Source organism: Lepidochelys olivacea, assembly GCF_965140295.1.
Source record: "Lepidochelys olivacea isolate rLepOli2 genome assembly, chromosome: 9".
NCBI classification, from domain to species: domain Eukaryota; kingdom Metazoa; phylum Chordata; order Testudines; family Cheloniidae; genus Lepidochelys; species Lepidochelys olivacea.
The window spans coordinates 36283344-36303722 of NC_140419.1; the positions used below are offsets into that span (position 1 = coordinate 36283344).

General features: G+C 41.7%; 1 protein-coding gene across 2 annotated transcripts in view; it reads left to right on the forward strand.

Moving 5' to 3' along the window:
- DOCK10 (dedicator of cytokinesis 10) overlaps positions 1-20379 on the forward strand; it is a 191742-nt gene that overhangs the window by 100095 nt on the left and 71268 nt on the right. For both annotated transcript variants that reach the window (XM_084638464.1, XM_084638465.1), the window contains exons 15-19: positions 7084-7206; positions 8749-8828; positions 16053-16240; positions 16820-16885; positions 18540-18632. In XM_084638464.1, the coding sequence (XP_084494590.1) occupies positions 7084-7206; positions 8749-8828; positions 16053-16240; positions 16820-16885; positions 18540-18632 (550 nt within the window). The remainder of the gene's footprint in view (positions 1-7083; positions 7207-8748; positions 8829-16052; positions 16241-16819; positions 16886-18539; positions 18633-20379) is intronic.

Here is a 20379-nt window from a genome sequence, read left to right on the forward strand (position 1 = left end):
CTCGTGTGGTAGCATCTATCACTCACACACCTGCTGAAGTTGCTAAAAAGCATCAAGAACAATGTCAGTTTATGACAATAATGCAGGAGCAGACCCACTCTGAGCAATTTTGTGCTAAATATTCTAAGAGAGGTTTGAAAGTTAAAATTCTTTCAGGAGACTTTTAAAAAGCTAATTCTTCTCTGAAATGGGAATTGAATACGTACTATAGGAGCCTAAATACAGATTTAAGAGCCTACATGTAGGTATCCAAGACTGGAACTCTGTCCCTGTGATTACACCTGTCGAGTTTTGAGAAACATTGGCCAAAGATCTGGGAGTTGCACAAGCTCCTAGTAGCCCCAGTGCCTATGTCTTGGTGGTGGTGGAGGGGGAGAATGCCTTGGAAGCGCTTGCATTGTTAGCATTCTCAGCAGGCATTAGAAAGCTGGAGGTTTTATTTATTTTGTCTTTTCAGTAATAATTAATGACAATAATGTGTTTATTGTTGGATCCCCTCTCTTGTAACGCTTAGCCTCATGACCTCTACCTCTTCTCCTGGTTGCTTCCTGTCCATTTTCTTTCCATAGTACATCTGCACGTTCTACTCTCTCTCACTTCCTCATCTCTCCTTTGGGACTATTCCCTGCTTTCTTTGTTGCCTTCTCCTCTTCCCAGGTGTCATGGGGGTGTGCCAGTCCTGGAGTACCCCCCTGCTGGCCAAGTGTGGCACTGCAGATGTTCCCTGCCTGTTTCCTTCTCAAATGTGCATCTCATCCACTTTCTACAGGCCTGTACTGGAGATGTCGCTTAGTCCTCCAGCCAAGTCACAAACAAAACTTAACCCTTTCTAGGGTAATAAAAATCCAGTTGAAAGATCCCAACAAACAAAAAAGTTCCTTTGCCCTTCAGCGGCTTCTCTTCAGCCCATCCTCTGGGCCCTGTTCTTAGCCCCTTTCTGGGCTTTGAGAGTCTTTCTGTCCCTGGGTTAGAGCACTCAGCGCCCAGGCTGACTCCCTGACAGTACCAGTATCAGTCCCTTTCTAGGATCTGCTCTCAGAGGTATGGCTGGCCACGTCTCCCCTTAAAGGGGCCAGTCACCCTGTGATACCTGACACCTAGATTCCTGCCTTCTGCCTTGGTTTTCTCCCTCCCCGTATTGTTCTCCCTCCCCTCTGTCTCTATTTTTCTTTGATTCCTTTCTTCCTCCTTTTCTCTTTTGGTCTCTGCTCCTCAGCTTTGTCCTACTTCTCAATTTATTGCTGTCCAGAGAGCACTGCTCAGTGGGGTCCAGTAGCACCTCAGGCACTGCTCCCCATTGTGTTCGTAGTATATGCACCAAGTGGGGAATGGAACCTTGCTCAAAGGAGTAAGGTCTGCTAGAGGTAGAAGCACTTTTCTTCTATAGCTTCTGTCCTGCCATTTTGTTTCAGGAATGGTAGAGCACTAAATGGAGGCCCTACAGAAGCAGTTGGGGAGCAGCAGCTTCCCCCTCGCCCCACTTGACAGCTTTCTAGTTGAGGGGCTGTCCAGGACAATCAGGGGTAGTTGTAATGCACATGGAATGGGTCTGGAATGGGTATACTCCTGCCTGACTTGGAGCTGTGGAGCCCCAAGGGGGAACTGTCGCCATCCCCAGGGCAGATGGAGGTGGTGATTCTATAATTATAGAGGTTCGGAGATGAAGAAGTGGGGAGGGAGGCAAAAGAACAACGAAGCTGAGCTATTAGAAGCACTCATTTATATTTTATTGGCAGACAGTTTGGTTGCTCTCCAGTAAAGTAAGGAGAGGGGTTTACTTGTTCAAGGAAAAGGAAGATAATTTGTTCTGCTGTACTGTACCCAGTTCAAGGATGCACATCAATATTTATCAACTTTATATGGCCAAAGGACCATTCATCAAAATTACATGAATAGTTGTCTGTTGGTTTGGCAGAACAGTTTCAACATATAAGGGAAGGTACAATGGAGGTATATGCAGGCTAGGAGCCAAACCTAAGCTATTTCTTTCTTAACTCTCTCCTGCCTAGCTCATTCCCACTGCTGTACCACTAGTGTGGCAGGAGAAGAAACTGAGACTCCTTTGCACAGGGACTACTCCCTGCAGGCATGGGGCGGGGGTGGCAGAGGCAGAGCTGGCTGGTCACGAGGGGGACATGTGCAGGGGCTGCATTGTTCCAGTGCATTGGTTAGCTTGAGAAGCATGGTGACTGAGTCAAGAACTCCCACCAGCACAGCACTACTCTGCAATAACCCCACTGTGAGCCGAGTCTAGTGATCGAGCCCTTCATCAGCATCCCTAAACCCTCACACCCATCGAGCTAAGTGGGATGTGAAATCTCTTGGCACCTTTCTGGATCAGGTCGTTAGTAAGCAAACTCAGCTCCAGTCTGGGTGACAGGCTCCCCAGTTAGAGTGTGTGAAGTGTTACCTGCCTTGAGAAGGGATTTTATGAAGCCGATCAGCTGAAAGGGGAGCTTCCTAAGCTCGCAAGGAGAGAAATGCCAAGGAGAGGGGCTTAAGTGCCTCAGGATCCTCAGCCACAAATCCTCTCCTGGAATTAGGCATCTAAGCCAGGTCAGCCACTTAAGTAGTCCATGTCCTAGTAACCAAAAACATCCCTGTCTGCTGCTGATGCTTGATATCTCTCTTGTGCTCGCTCCCTGTGCCCCCCAGTGTCTTTTGATCACTAAGGCAGTCTGCTGCCCCTCCACCTATTGGTTGCCTGCCTCTGGCCCTCCTGATGGTGGGGCGGGGGGGGGGCTGGCAGCTCACAGGTGTTAGGCATGGTCTGAGCACACCCACCAGAACAGGACCCACAGGTGAGATTGGTGCTTCCCTGCTTAATTTGAGAATCCTACTTTGGGGCCTCAAACTACAGACTTCTTTTCCACTCTGAAATATGTTGTGGTCTAATTATTGGCTCTTCTTAAACTTCTCCATCGTTAATGAGAACATGGCAGATGACACGGTGTAGCAGAAACACATTAGTCCAAATTCACTACATTCATAAACACATTGACAGCACTGGTGTTATGCCAGGGTTGAATTTGGTTCAGTAGGTCACGTTCTGCTCGCATTTATGCCAGTGTAAATCCAGAGTAAATCTATTGCCATACTCCCAGTGGCATAAGAACAATGAAGTATAACAAACACTGATATAACAAAGAATTTGATCCAACAAAATCTATTTCTAATTTTGTAGCTTGAAAATAGATATTTCCACAAGACACACATCACACCACACAAAAAGTGTTTTGACTAGGATAAATTGCAAAAATCTTGGGTTGAAAATGTATTTTCCACTTATATATTTTCTTGCATTAACTGTGTTCACATTTTATTGTGGAAATTTTCCCTTTTGAGTTATTATAATTTAAAGCAGTTACAGATGGCCACAGTGTGATTTTTACATATTCATTCACTCAACCAAAATATGACAATTGCATATGTGTCATGTTGTCATTTGTGCAATTGAAACTCTGATTACTTTATTTAATAACAGAATTGTATGCACCCTTCAGGTTGCTGACTCAGGTTTTTGCCAGGATTTCTCTCTGGCATTGGTCTCATTTGGTGCACTATAGATATTTGCAAGTGACTGTAATTACACTATACATTAGAATGACAGTGTGATACATCAGCCTTCCATTCTCATATTCCTACCAAACCTGCCAAGATTTGTAGATGTATGTCTGGTCTCCATTTAATAGATGTGGGGAAACTTTACTCACTCAGATTAATTTTTACATTACCCTCTTGCCTTGAACCCCCTCTACCTACACAGATCCCATAGTATGACTCTCTTAACACTTTGCAAGGTTTGGGGCCAGATTCTCAGCTGGCGTAAACTGGCATAGCTGCTCTGAAGCTAATGAAACTATGCTGACTTATACCAGCTGAGGAGCTGGCCCTGTATCTCTGACCAAACAGGTGAGCCATCCCTCCACAGTATCTTAGCCAACCCTTAAGAAATGTCATACCAAGTTTAATATTAAATTGTGACCTTTCTACAGATATTTTAACCTACAGAACCAGTATAATTACAATGTAATAGCTAATGAAATCCATACTAAAAAATTATATAGAAATGTTTAAAAGGTTAACAAAGGATCTCATTATTTATTAAATTCTGTTGGTTTTCAGAGTATTTTTATAGAGCAATATTAAAGTTTAATTCCTTTTTAGTTATCTAGGACTTTTCCAAAAAGGAGGCTTGTAGTACACAAGGAACGATCAGTAGAGAGTCAATAAATTATTATTCAAATGCTAAATTCCTGGATTTTATGAGCATTTTATGATCCATCCCTTTCTTTGAATTAACTCAAGTTTTGTTCAATGTCAGCTGTCATTATCAAATAACTGTAGATTACTTTCTATGGTCAGGGACTCTCACTTGCAAGTGTGACTCATAATATAAATCTATCTAGCAAAGTTTAAGGCTGAAGTTAGTTAACTAGAGCTGTAATACACATAATGCTTGCTCCAAAAGCAATTCTTCAGCTTTTATTAAGCCCTAATAACTGAGGTACCAGTATGATCTGGCAAGCAAAAAGCCACGTAATTCTCTTCTCAGTGTATATACATAAGCCCCATTATAACATGTGCCTAAAGGAGACCAAATTTTCTAACTGCATACACAAAATATGAATAGTAGCAAAATAGGCTGTAAAGATGGTTTATTGCAAGTGGGTGATTGCTAATGTAAGAATCTATTTGCATACACGGTTGCCTATTCTGTTCATTCACGTGCATAGTTTTCATGCAGTTTTGGTGTTCAGTGATCACACAAGGCTTGCAAGGAATCTGCTTTGTTCCATGTTTGGTTACAACTGGCTGTGTATAACAACAAGAGCTTCTCAGTGCGCTGAAACTCTGTCTAGGAAGCTCAACCCTTAAAGGTGCAGCACCTAATTCCACAGCAGTTACCTGTTTGTATTAATATATTTATATTTTGTGTGCACTACTTACATACCTTTTCTTTTTAATCTGCAGTGAAAGTCCATCAGTATTTTTGGACTGACATCTCCCCACCTTACTCTTCTAGCCTGGATGCTGTGTTTTAAGGCCTCAGTTGCTAGAGCAGTGGCTCTCAACATTTTCAGACAACTGCACCCCTTTCAGGAGTCTGATGTGTCTTATGTACCCCCAGGTTTCACCTCACTTAAACTACTTGCTTACAAAATCAGACCTAAAAATACAAAGGTGTCATAGCACACTATTACTGAAAAAATGCTGACTTTCTCATTTTTACCATATAATTATAAAATAAATCAATTGGAACATAAATATTGTACTTACATTTCAGTGTATAGCATATAGAGCAGTATAAACAAGTCATTGTCTTTTAGTTTGTACTGACTTCTCTCGTGCTTTTTATGTAGCCTGTTATAAAACTAGGCAAATAGCTAGATGAGTTGATGAACCCCCTGGAAGACTTCTTTGTGCCCCCAGGGGTACGTGTACCCCCGGTTGAGAACCACTGTGCTAGAGTAACTGAATGCATGGAGAACAGAGAGAAAGAAATCTTCCCCATCCCACAGTGACTCTGCAGTCACTCGACAAATTCTAGTGGCACAAGGGAGGCTACTTATTGGTTATTTCATACATCTCTCCTGATAATCTGGAGACCTAAGGCTTTGGAGAATAGAAACAATGCTAAAAGCATTTGATAAAACAGAGTTAGGTTACTTCCCTGTAGTTATGGAGAAATTTAATGTTGGTCCCTCCACCTCAGCTAACTGAGTTAAGACACTGTACATTTGTCCTTATCAGTAGAATCTTCTTCTCGGGGTTTACTCCGTTATTTAGTATCTGGCAATATTTCCTGCTGACATCAATTATTTTTTCACTGGCAGTATAACAGAGAGGTAAATTAGGGAAGAAAGCCTGGCTACTTGCTTTGTGGAGTAGCCCTTTGTGTCAAAAGCATTTTACTTTTCTTAAGCAATCTTTTTTCGTGATGCAGTTGAATCCAATGTTGTTTGATTGCACAGCTGTTATAGTATCCAATCCAGCCAGAGTGTTTGAACCCTTGGGCAATTCAAAGGGCACTGGAATGTCTTAATTAAATCCTGAAACTGGCAGTGAGCAGAAGTGCAAATATCTGAGAATGATTTCCTGTGCAATCAAAAGCTGATATGTATTTTTCTTAATTATAATATGATATTTCTTTTTTCTACAATTAGTTGTTTATATTATCAAAAGTGTAGTTAGAACTCTTCAAACATGTATTGAGACAAGTTACACCAGTGTAAATCTACCCTTGTGATTCTGGAGAGGTGAAAAGCAGATTTAATGGGCTGGAAAATCTGGCTCAAGGTCCCTGCCCCGAAGAAGTTACATTCTAAGTCCCCACACATTCTAAGTCCCCACTCCGGCAAAGACTTACAGATGTGCTTATTTTATCATAAGCAAAGCCAATGGCTGAGAGCTGAAGCTTTAAAAATTCAGAGGGGAAATAAGGTGCAGTGTGTCTTTGGGGTTTGGGTTGTTTGTTTGCTTGTTTGTTTGTTTTTACAGTCAAGGCAATTAACCATTGGAACTGTTTACCTCAGGGTGTGATTAATTTTCCATCACTTAAAGTCTTTAAAATCAAGATTGGATGTCTTTCTAAAAGATATGCACTAGCTCAGCCAGAAGTTATCAGCTTGATGTATGAATAACTTGGTGAAATTTTGTGGTCTATCTTATGCATGTGGTCAAACCAAATGATCAGAATGGTCCCTGTGAATCTATGAACTTTGTGCACTGTGAGTAATCTTATTTAAGTCAGTAGAACGATTCACATTGCATAAAATTAAATGTATACCTAAATGTATACCTTTGCAGGACTGGCGCCTACATACACACATAAATTGTGTCCCTTTGGAACACCCAAGTATGATTCAGCTACATCCCCTAACAGGAACTAAGAATAGCATGTTTGCTTTAAAGTATATGTCATGGAGAGCAATTTTAACTATCTATTCCCTTTGACTTTTGCACAGGAGTTCATACTGTGTCATCAGTGATGAACAATTATGTGTGAATTGAAAATTCTCTAGTAATATGACTAAGAATGCGTGGCTGTCATCAAATATATGTTGTTTTCTCTCTTTGTAGACCAGTGTTTAAGGATAATCAGGGAAATGTTGACAGAGACTCCCGATTTTCACCTTTGTTCAGGCAAGAAAGTAGCAAGATTTCAACTGAAGATTTGATTAAATTAATAGCAGAATACAGAAGGTAAGGAATGGGTTTTAGGTCAGCTTTGGAGAGGCCTAAGGTTATAATGCTATTTTCACTGGTGTCCTTGTTCGCCCGTTGGCGAGTGTGTCAAAATAGCCATATTAAATGCATGTTTTTCACGTTAGTCCATTATCTGCCAAAGAGTGTTTTTTGACTGAGCTTTCCAGGATAATTGGAAAGGCATTTGACATTAATACACATTATTACAATTAAAAGATAGTGATTCATGGAATTAGTGTCAATTAGGGAAGGTGCAGGTGGAAGAACAAGCAAGAACACACTGTGAGAAAAAGAGAAATATACATGAAAATGAAAAGAATCCTTTAATGGCTCTCCCATCCCTCCCTATTTTTTATAATTGGGAACTCCACGGCAACCTGTATAGTGGACATTGGAATCATCTACTTTTCTCAAATGTTTGCCATTACGTGAATTCTGAAATTCTGATTTGGCTGGTTCTCCTCTCACAGAAGTGTAAATCAGGAGTAATTCCATTGAAGTCGATATATTTACACCAGTGTGACAAGAGAATCAGGCCCAGAATATCTTCCTGTCTCCTCATATCCCAAAAACAACCCTCAAAAAACACATTAATTTGACAAAACATCACAATTCCATTTGTAGGAAATTCTTTGTGATTTGATCCAATGCTGAAGTCAATGGAAGGACTCACATGGGCTTTGGATCAGGCCCTTAATCCTCATAGTTACAAGTATACTGCAATACGTTCACTGACATCCCCAGTAAGCTAAGGGGTTGGCCATAGATGCATTAGTCAGCTTGTCTGAAGCATCTCCTTTTTTAGAGAAGAACAAGATCACTTTGGCATCCTCAGGGCATCCATGCAGGCACAATGCCTGTGCCTTTGTCCCCTCTCAATATAGCTGCTGCAGGAGCCATGATGCCCTAAGCTCCCCACAATTGAGTGTTCTCAGAATTCCCATTAAAGGGGGGCATGTTTCAAATTGTAGAGCAGTAAGCAAATTGAAAAGCAGTAAGTTAATGCTGATGAGGTCTTCACTAATTCACATGCAAAAGTCCATGGGTCCTTCATGACTCTCTTCCATATGACTCCTTCCTTTCCCATGAATCCCTCTCCCCACAAAATCCCCAAGGAAGTACTTCCACAGAGAAGGCAGGAATGAAGCAACACTTCTCACTTCTGCACCCCTGGGTTTGGATCTGCTGGAGTCCAGTCACCCTTTGCTGAGGAGACGGTAGGGAGAATATGGGCCAAGGGTTTTGTGGGAGCATATGAAACTATTTTGCGAGTAGAAATAGTTGGAAGTAAGATTTTTCTATTAATCAAAGTGTTATTTTGATTTCATATCTATTAACCCATTTTAATTTTATTAGGAAAGTAATTCACTTGTTTTTCTTACGCAGTTTGGTAGCTCTGTTAAATACGGTTTACCTTTCACTATTTCATGATTTAAATAACTGGTGATATTTCATTTTGCTCTCTTAAGTCAGAAAATACATCCCCTCTTGCATTCTCTACACCAGCTTCCTAAAATGTTTTCATTTCTGTCATTCCAGAGCAGAGAAGATTAGCAAAATACAGACCATACCTGGCAACCTAGACATTGCAGTAAATTGTTTCCCTTTGGAACACCCAAGTATGATTCCATTTTATAATTATTCTGGGTTTATAAAATTTAATGTGAGCCTTTAAAATTAATTATTGCTTTGATACAGTTCTGGAAGACTGGAAAGAAGGAACTGTAATTTGGAGGTTTGTTTTGATTTTTTTTTAACCAGTGCATATTCAACTGTTTTTTATCTTTTTCTGTGCCTTGAAGTAACCTATTTTGTATTGTAGGAAGAGCATGTCCTGTGTTCATTTGATGAGTCACAGTCTGTGCATGTAAAGGGGCCTGATTCAAAGTGCACTGAAATCAATTGAAAGACTAATTGACTTTCATGGATTTTGGATCAGCCCCTGTAGGAAGCGTTGTTATTGTAGCTATGCCAAGTCTCCGAACCCAAATTTATTTCATTTGTTCTCTTTCTACTTCAAGGGCCACTCCTCTCTGTGGCCCAGTCTTGCAAAAAGCTCAGTACATACCAACTCCCCTCGCCATTAGGAGTTGAGTGCCCTCAGCATCTCACAAAACTGACTCCCTGTAAATATACAGGAAAATGTCAGTGAATCAATAAGTTAACACTGAGTCTTATAAAGGAGTTGAAGTCTTAGCTGTAGTGGCAACATTTCTACAAAAGTGAGGAATACAGCTGAGGAAATAATATTTTTTTTCCATTTTGGAGGGCTGAACCAAAAAATCTGGAAAAATAATCCCACTTGATTGGAACCAAAAATGTTTTTTTGTCAAATCAAAATTAAAAAAATCATAAAACTGAATAAATCAAAACACTGTAAGTTGACCCAAAACAATTTTTAAATTTTTTTTATTAGTTTCAAAATGATTTGGCTGACTTGATTTACTTTTTCTGAGTTTTTTGTTTCAGTTGGGGCATTTTGGATGCTTTTTAAGGCCAAATTAAAAATCAAAACACTATTTTGAATAAAAAGTTGAAACAAAAGGTTCAACTCTTTTGATTTTGTTTTCCCAACCAAAACTATTAATCAAATTCTACATGAATTTAGCTAATTTTTTCAGGGTCTGAAAAATGCAATTCATTGAAAAAACAATTTATTAAAAATATCTGCCGAGTTTTAGTGAGGAATGAAATTAACAGCCTCTCATTCTCTTATGATACAATCACTAGAACACCAGACTAACTGAGGCATAATCAGGGCAACCAAGTAGGGAGGTAAGATTCTTAAAGGATATAAAACACTTCTCTCTAATGATATATGTTTTATTTATACTTAGCATTTAAATTTGCATCAATTTTGAGAAATTTTCACTTAAACTTTAACTACAAAATAACTTCACAAAAATGTCAAAGGTATTTTTTTTAATATAAAATTAAGGGAAAGTTCCCCGTTTTGTTGCAAATATCACTGTAGGCAAAACGCCCTTTTTCACACAGATTTTTGTGCTATGTTGTTGCCTAATTCAATATTCACTTTTGATATAGGGCTTTTCAAAGAGCATGTGGAAGTTATTATTTCCCCAGGGGTGCTGTACCCCTGCTCTGCCCCAAGGCCCTGCCCCAACTCCGCCCCTTCCCTCGAGGCCCCGCCCTGACTCTGGCTCTTCCTGCCCACCACTCCAACTCCTCCCCTGAGGTTCCCGCTCACTGCTCTCAGCCCTCCCCTGAGCTCCTCCCCCAGCTACCAAACAATTGATCATTGTTTAACAGCTGTGACTGCTGGGTGCTGAGCATCCCCTATTTTTTTTCCGTGGCTTGCTTCAGCTCCAGAACATGACCAGGGTCAGTGCCTATGAAAGTTATCAAAAGTCAGTGGGATCTAGCCTCCCAGATCCCATTGGCTCCGTTGAAAATCCCACCGTGAACTATTAATAATAGTTTGAAAAGTCCTTTGGCATCAGAAAATTTGCCTTCCTCTAAGGGCCTGATCAAAAGCTCATTGCAGTGAATTTAAAGACACCTCTTTACTTTAGTGGACTTTGGACGAGGCCCTAGAGCAGCAGTCTGTGTTTAACACCTCCTTTTCCATGAAAATTTTAATTATTCTTAGCCAATGCTAAGGAAAGTTAATGAAAAGAGAGTTGGCCAGCAATCCCAGCAAGACTGTCTTTCTAAGAACTGACATTACACTGCTGAGGATTAGCATCAATTTGCATTAGACATCAGAAGGAGAATCTCTATTTTAATAATGCTTGATTTACAACATGTCCAGCAAGTGCCTGAAGTACTGAAAATTAGGAGACGTTGTCAGTGTTTAACCTGATATAAAACCCCTGGCCCCTCTGCTGACTGATGAAAGGGAGCCAAACATATATAGATCCTGCAAGGGGAGTGTTGGCAGCTACGTGAGATGTCCCTCCTATGCTATATAACCAAAAGTCTCCCTTCTGCAAAATATCCATGTATCTACCAGACAATTCACAGGAAGGGAGCAGGGCTAGAGGGTAGGGTAGGAAGGTAAGCAATAAGTGCTATAGTTGGGGTGTTCCCCATTTATCTCAGACTAAATCCACATTTGAAAAAACAGGGCTCTGAGGCTCCACTCAGTGGAGTCACAGAGAATAGCTAGTGGCCTGGTAGTCAATAGCAACATGACCAGATGTGTGTGTTTGCACTGAAAACGACTTCATACACTGACTGGGATCCACAGTTCCTGGATGGTGATGGTGTGGTACAATTTTCCTGTCATGGACTCACAGGTCGTGCCCCCTCTTGGCCGTACGGTCCCTGGGGGGAACCCCCTTCAGTGTGACAGCCCTGCCCCGGGGGTCCACTCTCTCTCAGGGGCTAAGCCCCTCTGCCTCCTGGAACCGTACCTCTCTGAGCCTTAACATGCCTGTCTCTCGTCATGGGCTCCCACTGGACCCCCAGGGCCTCCACTCCCAGAGTGAATAATGCAACCCTGTTCTCTAGAACAGAGTGACTCTCAGCCGGTGTAAAACAGGAGGGTTTATTTGAGTGTCTGAACACAGCATAGGAAACTCTCAGGGCTTTCAGGCCTGGCCTCCCTCAGCATAGCACATCTAAGTCTCTCCTGCATCCAGGTGGGCCCTGCCTGCTCTCTCTTTCCAGTCCCAAGCCCCCATGCTTTCTAGCTGGGTGTCTGATATCATCTCCCCCAAACCCCGCCTCTGTCCATTGTCTTAGAATCATAGAATCATAGAATATCAGGGTTGGAAGGGACCTCAGGAGGTCATCTAGTCCAACCCCCTGCTCAAAGCAGGACCAATCCCCAATTAAATCATCCCAGCCAGGGCTTTGTCAAGCCTGACCTTAAAAACTTCTAAGGAAGGAGATTCTACTACCTCCCTAGGTAACGCATTCCAGTGTTTCACCACCCTCCTAGTGAAAAAGTTTTTCCTAATATCCAACCTAAACCTCCCACACTGCAACTTGAGACCATTACTCCTTGTCCTGTCCTCTTCTACCACTGAGAATAGTCTAGAACCATCCTCTCTGGAACCACCTCTCAGGTAGTTGAAAGCAGCTATCAAATCCCCCCTCGTTCTTCTCTTCTGCAGACTAAACAATCCCAGTTCCCTCAGCCTCTCCTCATAAGTCATGTGTTCCAGACCCCTAATCATTTTTGCTGGACTCTCTCCAATTTATCCACATCCTTCTTGTAGTGTGGGGCCCAAAACTGGACACAGTACTCCAGATGAGGCCTCGCCAATGTCAAATAGAGGGGGACGATCACGTCCCTCGATCTGCTCCCTATGCCCCTACTTATACATCCCAAAATGCCATTGGCCTTCTTGGCAACAAGGGCACACTGCTGACTCATATCCAGCTTCTCGTCCACTGTCACCCCTAGGTCCTTTTCCGCAGAACTGCTGCCGAGCCATTCGGTCCCTAGTCTGTAGCGGTGCATTGGATTCTTCCGTACTAAGTGTAGGACCCTGCACTTATCCTTATTGAACCTCATCAGATTTCTTTTGGCCCAATCCTCCAATTTGTCTAGGTCCCTCTGTATCCTATCCCTGCCCTCCAGCGTATCTACCACTCCTCCCACTTTAGTATCATCCGCAAATTTGCTGAGAGTGCAATCCACACCATCCTCCAGATCATTTGTGAAGATATTGAACAAAACCGGCCCCAGGACCGACCCCTGGGGCACTCCACTTGACACCGGCTGCCAACTAGACATGGAGCCATTGATCACTACCCATTGGGCCCGACAATCTAGCCAACTTTCTACCCACCTTATAGTGCATTCATCCAGCCCATACTTCTTTAACTTGCTGACAAGAATACTATGGGAGACCGTGTCAAAAGCTTTGCTAAAGTCAAGAAACAATACATCCACTGCTTTCCCTTCATCCACAGAACCAGTAATCTCATCATAGAAGGCGATTAGATTAGTCAGGTAGTCTTCTACAGGTAAACCCTCCTCTTCTCTCAGCTGTCCTTTGCACCCTTCTGGCTGGAACCAGCTGGTCAGGTCACCAGGGTCCTCTCTTTGCAGCCCATTGTCCTCCCACTGGCCAGAACAGGCTGTGACTCCCAAGCTGGGCCTCCCGGTCACCAGTTGCTGGGGTATCCATTCTCCAGGCCATTGGCTGGGGTCCCAAGTTCCCTCGCTGGTCCTCTGTAACAACAAACTCCCTCTCCCATCACCTTGTTAGATCAGTAACACCCAGGGAAACTGAGTCCCACCCCCTCCGCATGAAAACCATTGAAAAAAAACAAGAGAACCCCCCACTTTGTCACAGTTCCTGTGCCATTGCTCTTTAAAAGTTGTAGTGTTTTTGCATTATTTTCTCCCCTTTACGGTTAATTTGACAAAGTAGGGAAATATATGGCTCTATATCACTATATTCTGTGAGCTGCTAGAAATGCAATACATTTCAGGGAAGGGGCTGGAATAAAGAGTCCTCAGGATTCTGTGTTAGGTAATACTGGGTACCAACAAAATAGAAACTGTCTCTTTCTGAGAACCTAACAGAGACCATTGCTGGTACAACAGAGGTGCAGATATTCAAACATGGAGATGGTCTCATTCCAGAGATGGCAGAAAAAAATTGCCTTTTTTTTTTCTGAAAACTTTAACAAAACTTTTCCTTAGTTTTTGTGGAAAATTTTAATTTTTTCAGCAGAGCTCTTCCTAGGTCATTTAAAATAAAAGAAATAGGTTGAAGGCAATATCCCATTATCCTCTTAAGGCCTTTCATTCCTATCTTATATATCGGTTGTTTCAATCAGAAATATATCTATCACTGCTGCTAGCCCAGTGGGGCTAATCATTTGGAGGCAGTAGAGCAATAATGTATCCCCTTCCCCAGAGCAGAGTGCTAGGACTCTGTCCAGCCAAGTGCTCATGGAAAAATTACTGGACTGTACTATGCAGGCCAAGACATCCTAACCTGGGATCAGAATCTTCCAGGATGATGGAATGTTAGTAATTTGGGAAAGAACTCTGAGTGTGACCATTGAATTTTTCATTGGCTGATGGATGGATTTTTGAGGTCACCTAAAGTGATCAACTTCATGGAGCTAATGGGAATAAATCAGATAAAGAACCACTTACGGTAGCCATTGGCCCATATTGGCTGATCAGTACTAAGGGAATGTAATTCAGCTATTCACCTTTGACACTACTAGTATTCATTGGGAAGTAAAGGACAAAGGCTTCCATGAATGGCACTTTCTAGCTTATTTCAGGAATACACCCGACAGCTAGGGATGAAAATGACTGAGAGCAAGCATGAGAAATTGGCTGGAAGGAAGGCTGAACCCTTTAAGTTTGTTAAAAAGAAAACTTAGTAATTGATCAGAGAAACAGCCTTTACATTGGGGCAGGCAAACTTTTTGGCCTGAGGGCCACATCGGGTTTCCAAAATTGTATGGAGAGTCAGTTAGGGGAGGCTGTGTCTCCCCAAACAGCCAGGCGTGGCCCAGCCCCTGCCCGCTACCGACCCCCCTGCTTCTTACACCCTGATGGCTCCCCTGGGACTCCTGCCCATCCAATCTCCCCTGTACCCTGTATCCTGACAGCCCCCTCGGGACTCCTGCCCCATCCACCACACCCTGTTCCCTGTCCCCTGACTGCCCCCTGCCACCCCATCCAACCCCCCTGTCATTCCTGACTGCCCCCCCCAGGACCCCTGCCCCATCCAATCCCCCTGTTCCCGCCCTCTGACCACCCCAACCCCTATCTACACCCCTGCCCTCTGACCATCCCCCCCAACTCCCCTGCCCCCTGTCCAACCCCCCCTGCTCCCTGCCCCCTTACCTCCCTGCCTGGAGCACAGGTGGCTGGTAGCCAGGTCAGGCCGCAGCTCTGCAACTGCACTGCCCAGCCGCCCAGAGCATTGCGCCGGCAGCACAACACACTGAGGCTGTGGGGGAGGGGCCAGGGACTAGCCTCCTGGGCCAGGAGCTCAGGGGCCGGGCAGGAGGGTCCCACGGGCCGTAGTTTGTTCACCTTTGCTCTACATCTTGCTGTTACTCTGTAGTCCCATAGAAGATTTATTCCAGCCTGATAGTGGCATGACTTCTCATTGTGGAGGTTCTGAAGGGAGCAAGGGGGAAAGTTAGGATATAAAAGAGGCAGGGAGAGCTTGTTTGCATGATCTGACTACCTCTTGGTTGGCTCTAGAGTTTGCAGGGTTGAGCCTCAGGTTGCTTTTCATTTGAATAGGAATCAGTGTCTCTGTCCTCCTCGGACTAGTGTAGTGCAGACAGCCATGGATATTTTCCTACTGAGACCAAGCTTGTTGCTGATTTAGTAGCATACATTGGAATACCAATCTGTGCTTTTGTGACATCTGTGCTGAGTTACTCTGCTGTCTGGATGACAGGAGACTTCTGTTCATCAGCTATCTCTTGAACTTAATTCAGATACTCTGATTCTCTAATGTATTAAATCTAGTTCTAAGTAACGTATCTCTTGATTTCATTGGCTGCCGGTTAGATAGCAGATGAACTTTAAAAAGTAAATGAAAAAATGGGCTAAATAGAGATGTTAACTCCAGTAGAAACAATCTATCTTTTAATGACACTTCAGTTGTATTTAGAGCTATAACTTTGCTGAAATTATAAGAGTTGGAATGATACTACTGTGCTTTGTCTTGGATACTGCATATTCAAAGGTTATTTGGTGCTATATTTAACTTAAATGTAGATCAGTGCAATTACTATAGATTTACACTGCTGTAAAAGGGGTTAGAATTTGGCCCTTTGTGTCTTGATATTGGATATTACATCCTACATACTTATTATTAGTGTGTTTATAAAATGACAACTTCATTTTCTGATTGTTTTTTTATTTTATTTTTTTGAAGATTGTGTAACGTCATCTTTTATCCCAGTCAAGCCATTTTATAATACAGAGGAGCATCAACCTACGGTGGAAGTGGAAGAATTTGTACAAGAATCAACAAAATATTCCCGGCCTTATAGAGTGTATAAGAACCAAGTATACATCTATCCAAAACATCTCAAGTACGATAGCCAAAAAAGCTTCAGCAAGGTACAGTAGAACTACTCATCATAGCTAAAGGTGGCAGAATAGGATCCTGAATTACTGAACTAACTTGCAGTCTATTTAATTCTTTATGGAACCTTTAAGCACAGTAAGAATTTCCTGGAAGTGATTTTACAGATTAAAGGAACCTTTTATGCTATGAAGGCATTTCAAAGAAGATGTAGTTCAGTAATGGCTTTTTGGGCAATATTCTAGGGAAATATATTTTAATATAAATGTGTGTACAGATGATCCTCTCTTAAATGAACCTTGAGAGCTTATATGCATATTCATACTGATTGAATATGAATTAAACTCAAGACAGGGCTAAATACTGGTCCCTTTACGCTCTGCCTTTGCACAATGCATTTGAAGCCTAGTTTGGTGCCTGCAGGTCCTTCTCCTTTTTACACATTTATTTCCAGTGATTTTTGCGGGGAGCTGCAAGTATTTAGGATATGGCTCATCATTCATAGTGTTCTCCAGCTTTTAAGTAGAACCTGTTCTATTTCACACATCTTAGTTTGTATGTATTTTTATGGGCTAATGATTTCTAATTACACTTTTAACGCATCACTATTGCAGGCGCGGAACATAACAGTATGTATTGAATTTAAAAGTTCAGATGAAGAAGGAGCCAAGCCAATGAAGGTGAGCAAAGACAAAGTACATTCACAGAATAATGTGTCAAAAGCGGTTTCATATGAAACCCTGCAATTGAGAGTATTCTAATCAGCAGCATTTAAAGTGTGAATATTGTAATATATTCTTTTAAGTTTCCATAACAATCCTGTTTAATACCAGTTATTAACTATATCAGCTGGAAATGTCAACCCTGCAGTGCTAGTTCAATGATTAGGCAAAAAAACTTGCAAAAGATGACTATTTTCCATGTCTTCCCATTCATTTTAATGGAACTCCTGTCTAAATCCCTAGATTGTCTTGGAAATCTCAGTACCTGCATCCTTATTTAACACTTAGACATTTAAGTGCCTAAACTAATATTCAGGGTCCAAATTTTAAAGCAAGTGCATGCTTGACTTTGGCATACAAATCTCCACACAGTAAGACTATGTGCGTGCACTTAGGTATAGCAGCATATAGTTCCACCTCACATGAGCACACTGAGGGAATTTGCATACCAAAGTTAGGCATGCATACTTTTGCCTATGCCTGTTTGAAAATTAGGGCATAGACACTTAAATGTGCATTCAGGTGCCTAGATCTAAATCTGAAAATCCAGGCCTTACTTATCATTATGATGAGCTACTTAAAATTAAAGGGTGGGATTTTCAAAAGCGCCTAAGTGACGAAGGAGCATAACTGCCACTAGAAATCCTCCCCTAGACATAGTAGATTAGATACAATAGAACTAGGGTGACCAGACAGTAACTGTGAAAAATCGGGATGGGGGTGGGGTAATAGGAGCCTATATAAGACATAGCCCCAAATATCGGGACTGTCTCTATAAAATCGGAACATCTGGTCACCCTAAATAGAACAGCCCAATTTGTTATTTTACATATTTTTCACATTTTCACATATTCTTCCTTTCATTTTAAGCAAAGTACTGGTAGATATGGTCTATTGAGCCTGAACCTGCAGTCCTGATGCAAGCAGAACTTCTGATTTATATGGTGGTTTTGCCTCTGTGAGGGCTGCAGGGCTAGTCCTACTATCCTTACCTAACCCACTGGTAGGTGTGTGTTACAGTGGGTTAGTTACTGGTAGGTGTGTTTACTGTGATGTAAATGAGTTGGTTCAGCCCCCAGCTACAAAGCCTTGACTTTTTAGTTCAAGCTGTAGCAGCTCTGGCTTTTCACTCTGGAGGTCCCCCGTTCAGTCTTCAGCATATCAGCCAAGCTGGTGGTCGTCACATCTGCATGGCTCACTTAGTGAACAGCAAAATGTATAGCTTGTGCATGTTGAGGTATGATGCATTAAAATGGCATTAGGGAACTAAGATTATCTGTGTTAGATTTCCAAACTAATTTTATGGTATATGGAGTTGTTCAATGAGTATGGCACAAAAGTGGGAGAACCTGCACCTCAGTTTTCCCATACATAAAATAAGCTAATCAAGAATCATAGAAGCTAGAAATAGAAAGGGCCTATTAAATACCCTGGTCCTGCCAATGCAGGGGGGAGTTGTTGTGCCTAGAACCCCAGTAAAGCATTGGAGTTGAATTGTGTAGGATGAGTCCATATAAAGGAAAGACACTTTTGTAAACCCCCTTTGAGCTATGCCTATATTAGTATTATCAGCATGCCTTGACAACTGAACTGAAGTATAATATTTTAACAGTGTATTTATGGGAAGCCTGGCGGATCATTATTTACAACAGCAGCCTACACAGCAGTGCTACATCATTCACAGAATCCTGATTTCTATGATGAGGTCAGTTCATTCTTCACTGATTAAACAATATGACAATATGCATTGAATTAAAGGCATAGAAATGGAAAAAAAAATTACCTGCCTGCTATAAGTGTTCATGTATCCAGGTGAGTGTGAATTTCATTAGATAGAGAGATTTTTACTTACTGAAATAAACATACAGTATGAAATAAAATTTCACCATTTCTCTGAACACATCATAATGGTCAGTCTTTCTACTTCACCAACATAAAGCCCGATTCCTCAGGCTTTATGCAGGTGAATTGAGTTTCACCCTAACCAATCCAGAGTGCTCCATAGCCTTGAGTAGTTAGTGCTTTTGACAGCACACTCACAAAGGATTGGAGTACTTGTGGCACCTTAGAGACTAACAAATTTATTAGAGCATAAGCTTTCGTGGGCTACAGCTCACTTCATCGGATGCATAGAATGGAACATATAGTAAGATAGGTAGATAGATATAGATATATACACATACAGATAAGTTAGAAGTTACCGTACAAACTGTTTCAGAGTAGCAGCCGTGTTAGTCTGTATTCGCAAAAAGAAAAGGAGGACTTGTGGCACCTTAGAGACTAACCAATTTATTAGAGCATAAGCTTTCGTGAGCTACAGCTCACTTCCTCAGATGCATATCTGAGCTGTAGCTCACGAAAGCTTATGCTCTAATAAATTGGTTAGTCTCTAAGGTGCCACAAGTCCTCCTTTTCTTCGTACAAACTGTGAGAGGCTAATTAGTTAAGATGAGCTATTATCAGCAGGAGAAAAAAAAATCTTGTGTAGTGATAATCAAGATGGCCCATTTAGACAGTTGACAAGAAGGTGTGAGGATACTTAACTTAAGGAAATAAATTCAATATGTGTACTGACCCAGCCACTCCCAGTCTCTATTCAAACCCAAGTTAATGGTATTTAGTTTGCATATTAATTCAAGCTCAGCAGTTTCTCTTTGGAGTCTGTTTTTGAAGCTTTTCTGTTGCAAAATTGCCACCCTTAAATCTTTTACTGAGTGGCCAGAGAGGTTGAAGTGTTCTCCTACCAGTTTTTGAATGTTATGATTCCTGATGTCAGATTTGTGTCCATTTATTCTTTTGCATAGAGACTGTCCGGTTTGGCCAATGTACATGGCAGAGGGGCATTGCTGGCACATGATGGCATATATCACATTGCTAGATGTGCAGGTGAACGAGCCCCTGATAGCATGGCTAATGTGATTAGGTCCTATGATGGTGTCACTTGAGTAAATATATGGACAGAGTTGGAACCTATCCTTGCAACAAAGCCCGATGCCCATTCTGTCCACATATTTATTCAATTAACAACCTATGGGACGTATGACTCATCTGAGATCATAAATAAAAGTTTTTTATTTTCACGTCAATCCTTGTTCACCTTCAGTCTTTATAATAAAATCAGTTATGATGACATATCATTAGTGTTTTTAATGTAAAGGGTATCCAGGCTGACTCTCTCTTATGCTAAAGGAGAAGAGAAAGAAAGAATGGCGACTCTTGGGTAGGGTCAGTGTTGAGTCTGATTGTATGGAGATGATTGGTTCTAAGCAGCCTGTTTGAACAGGGTTCTTCAGTTTTCAATTCTGTGCTGTTTCATTAGAAACACAAATATTCACTCAAAGGAAAGAGAAGAAAAAACAGTTTAAGTGAGAGTAATAAATGGTGCCTCTCAATGATTTCTTTAAAAGAACAGTTGTCACATCATTAAAAAGAGCAACACACAAAGAAGCAAT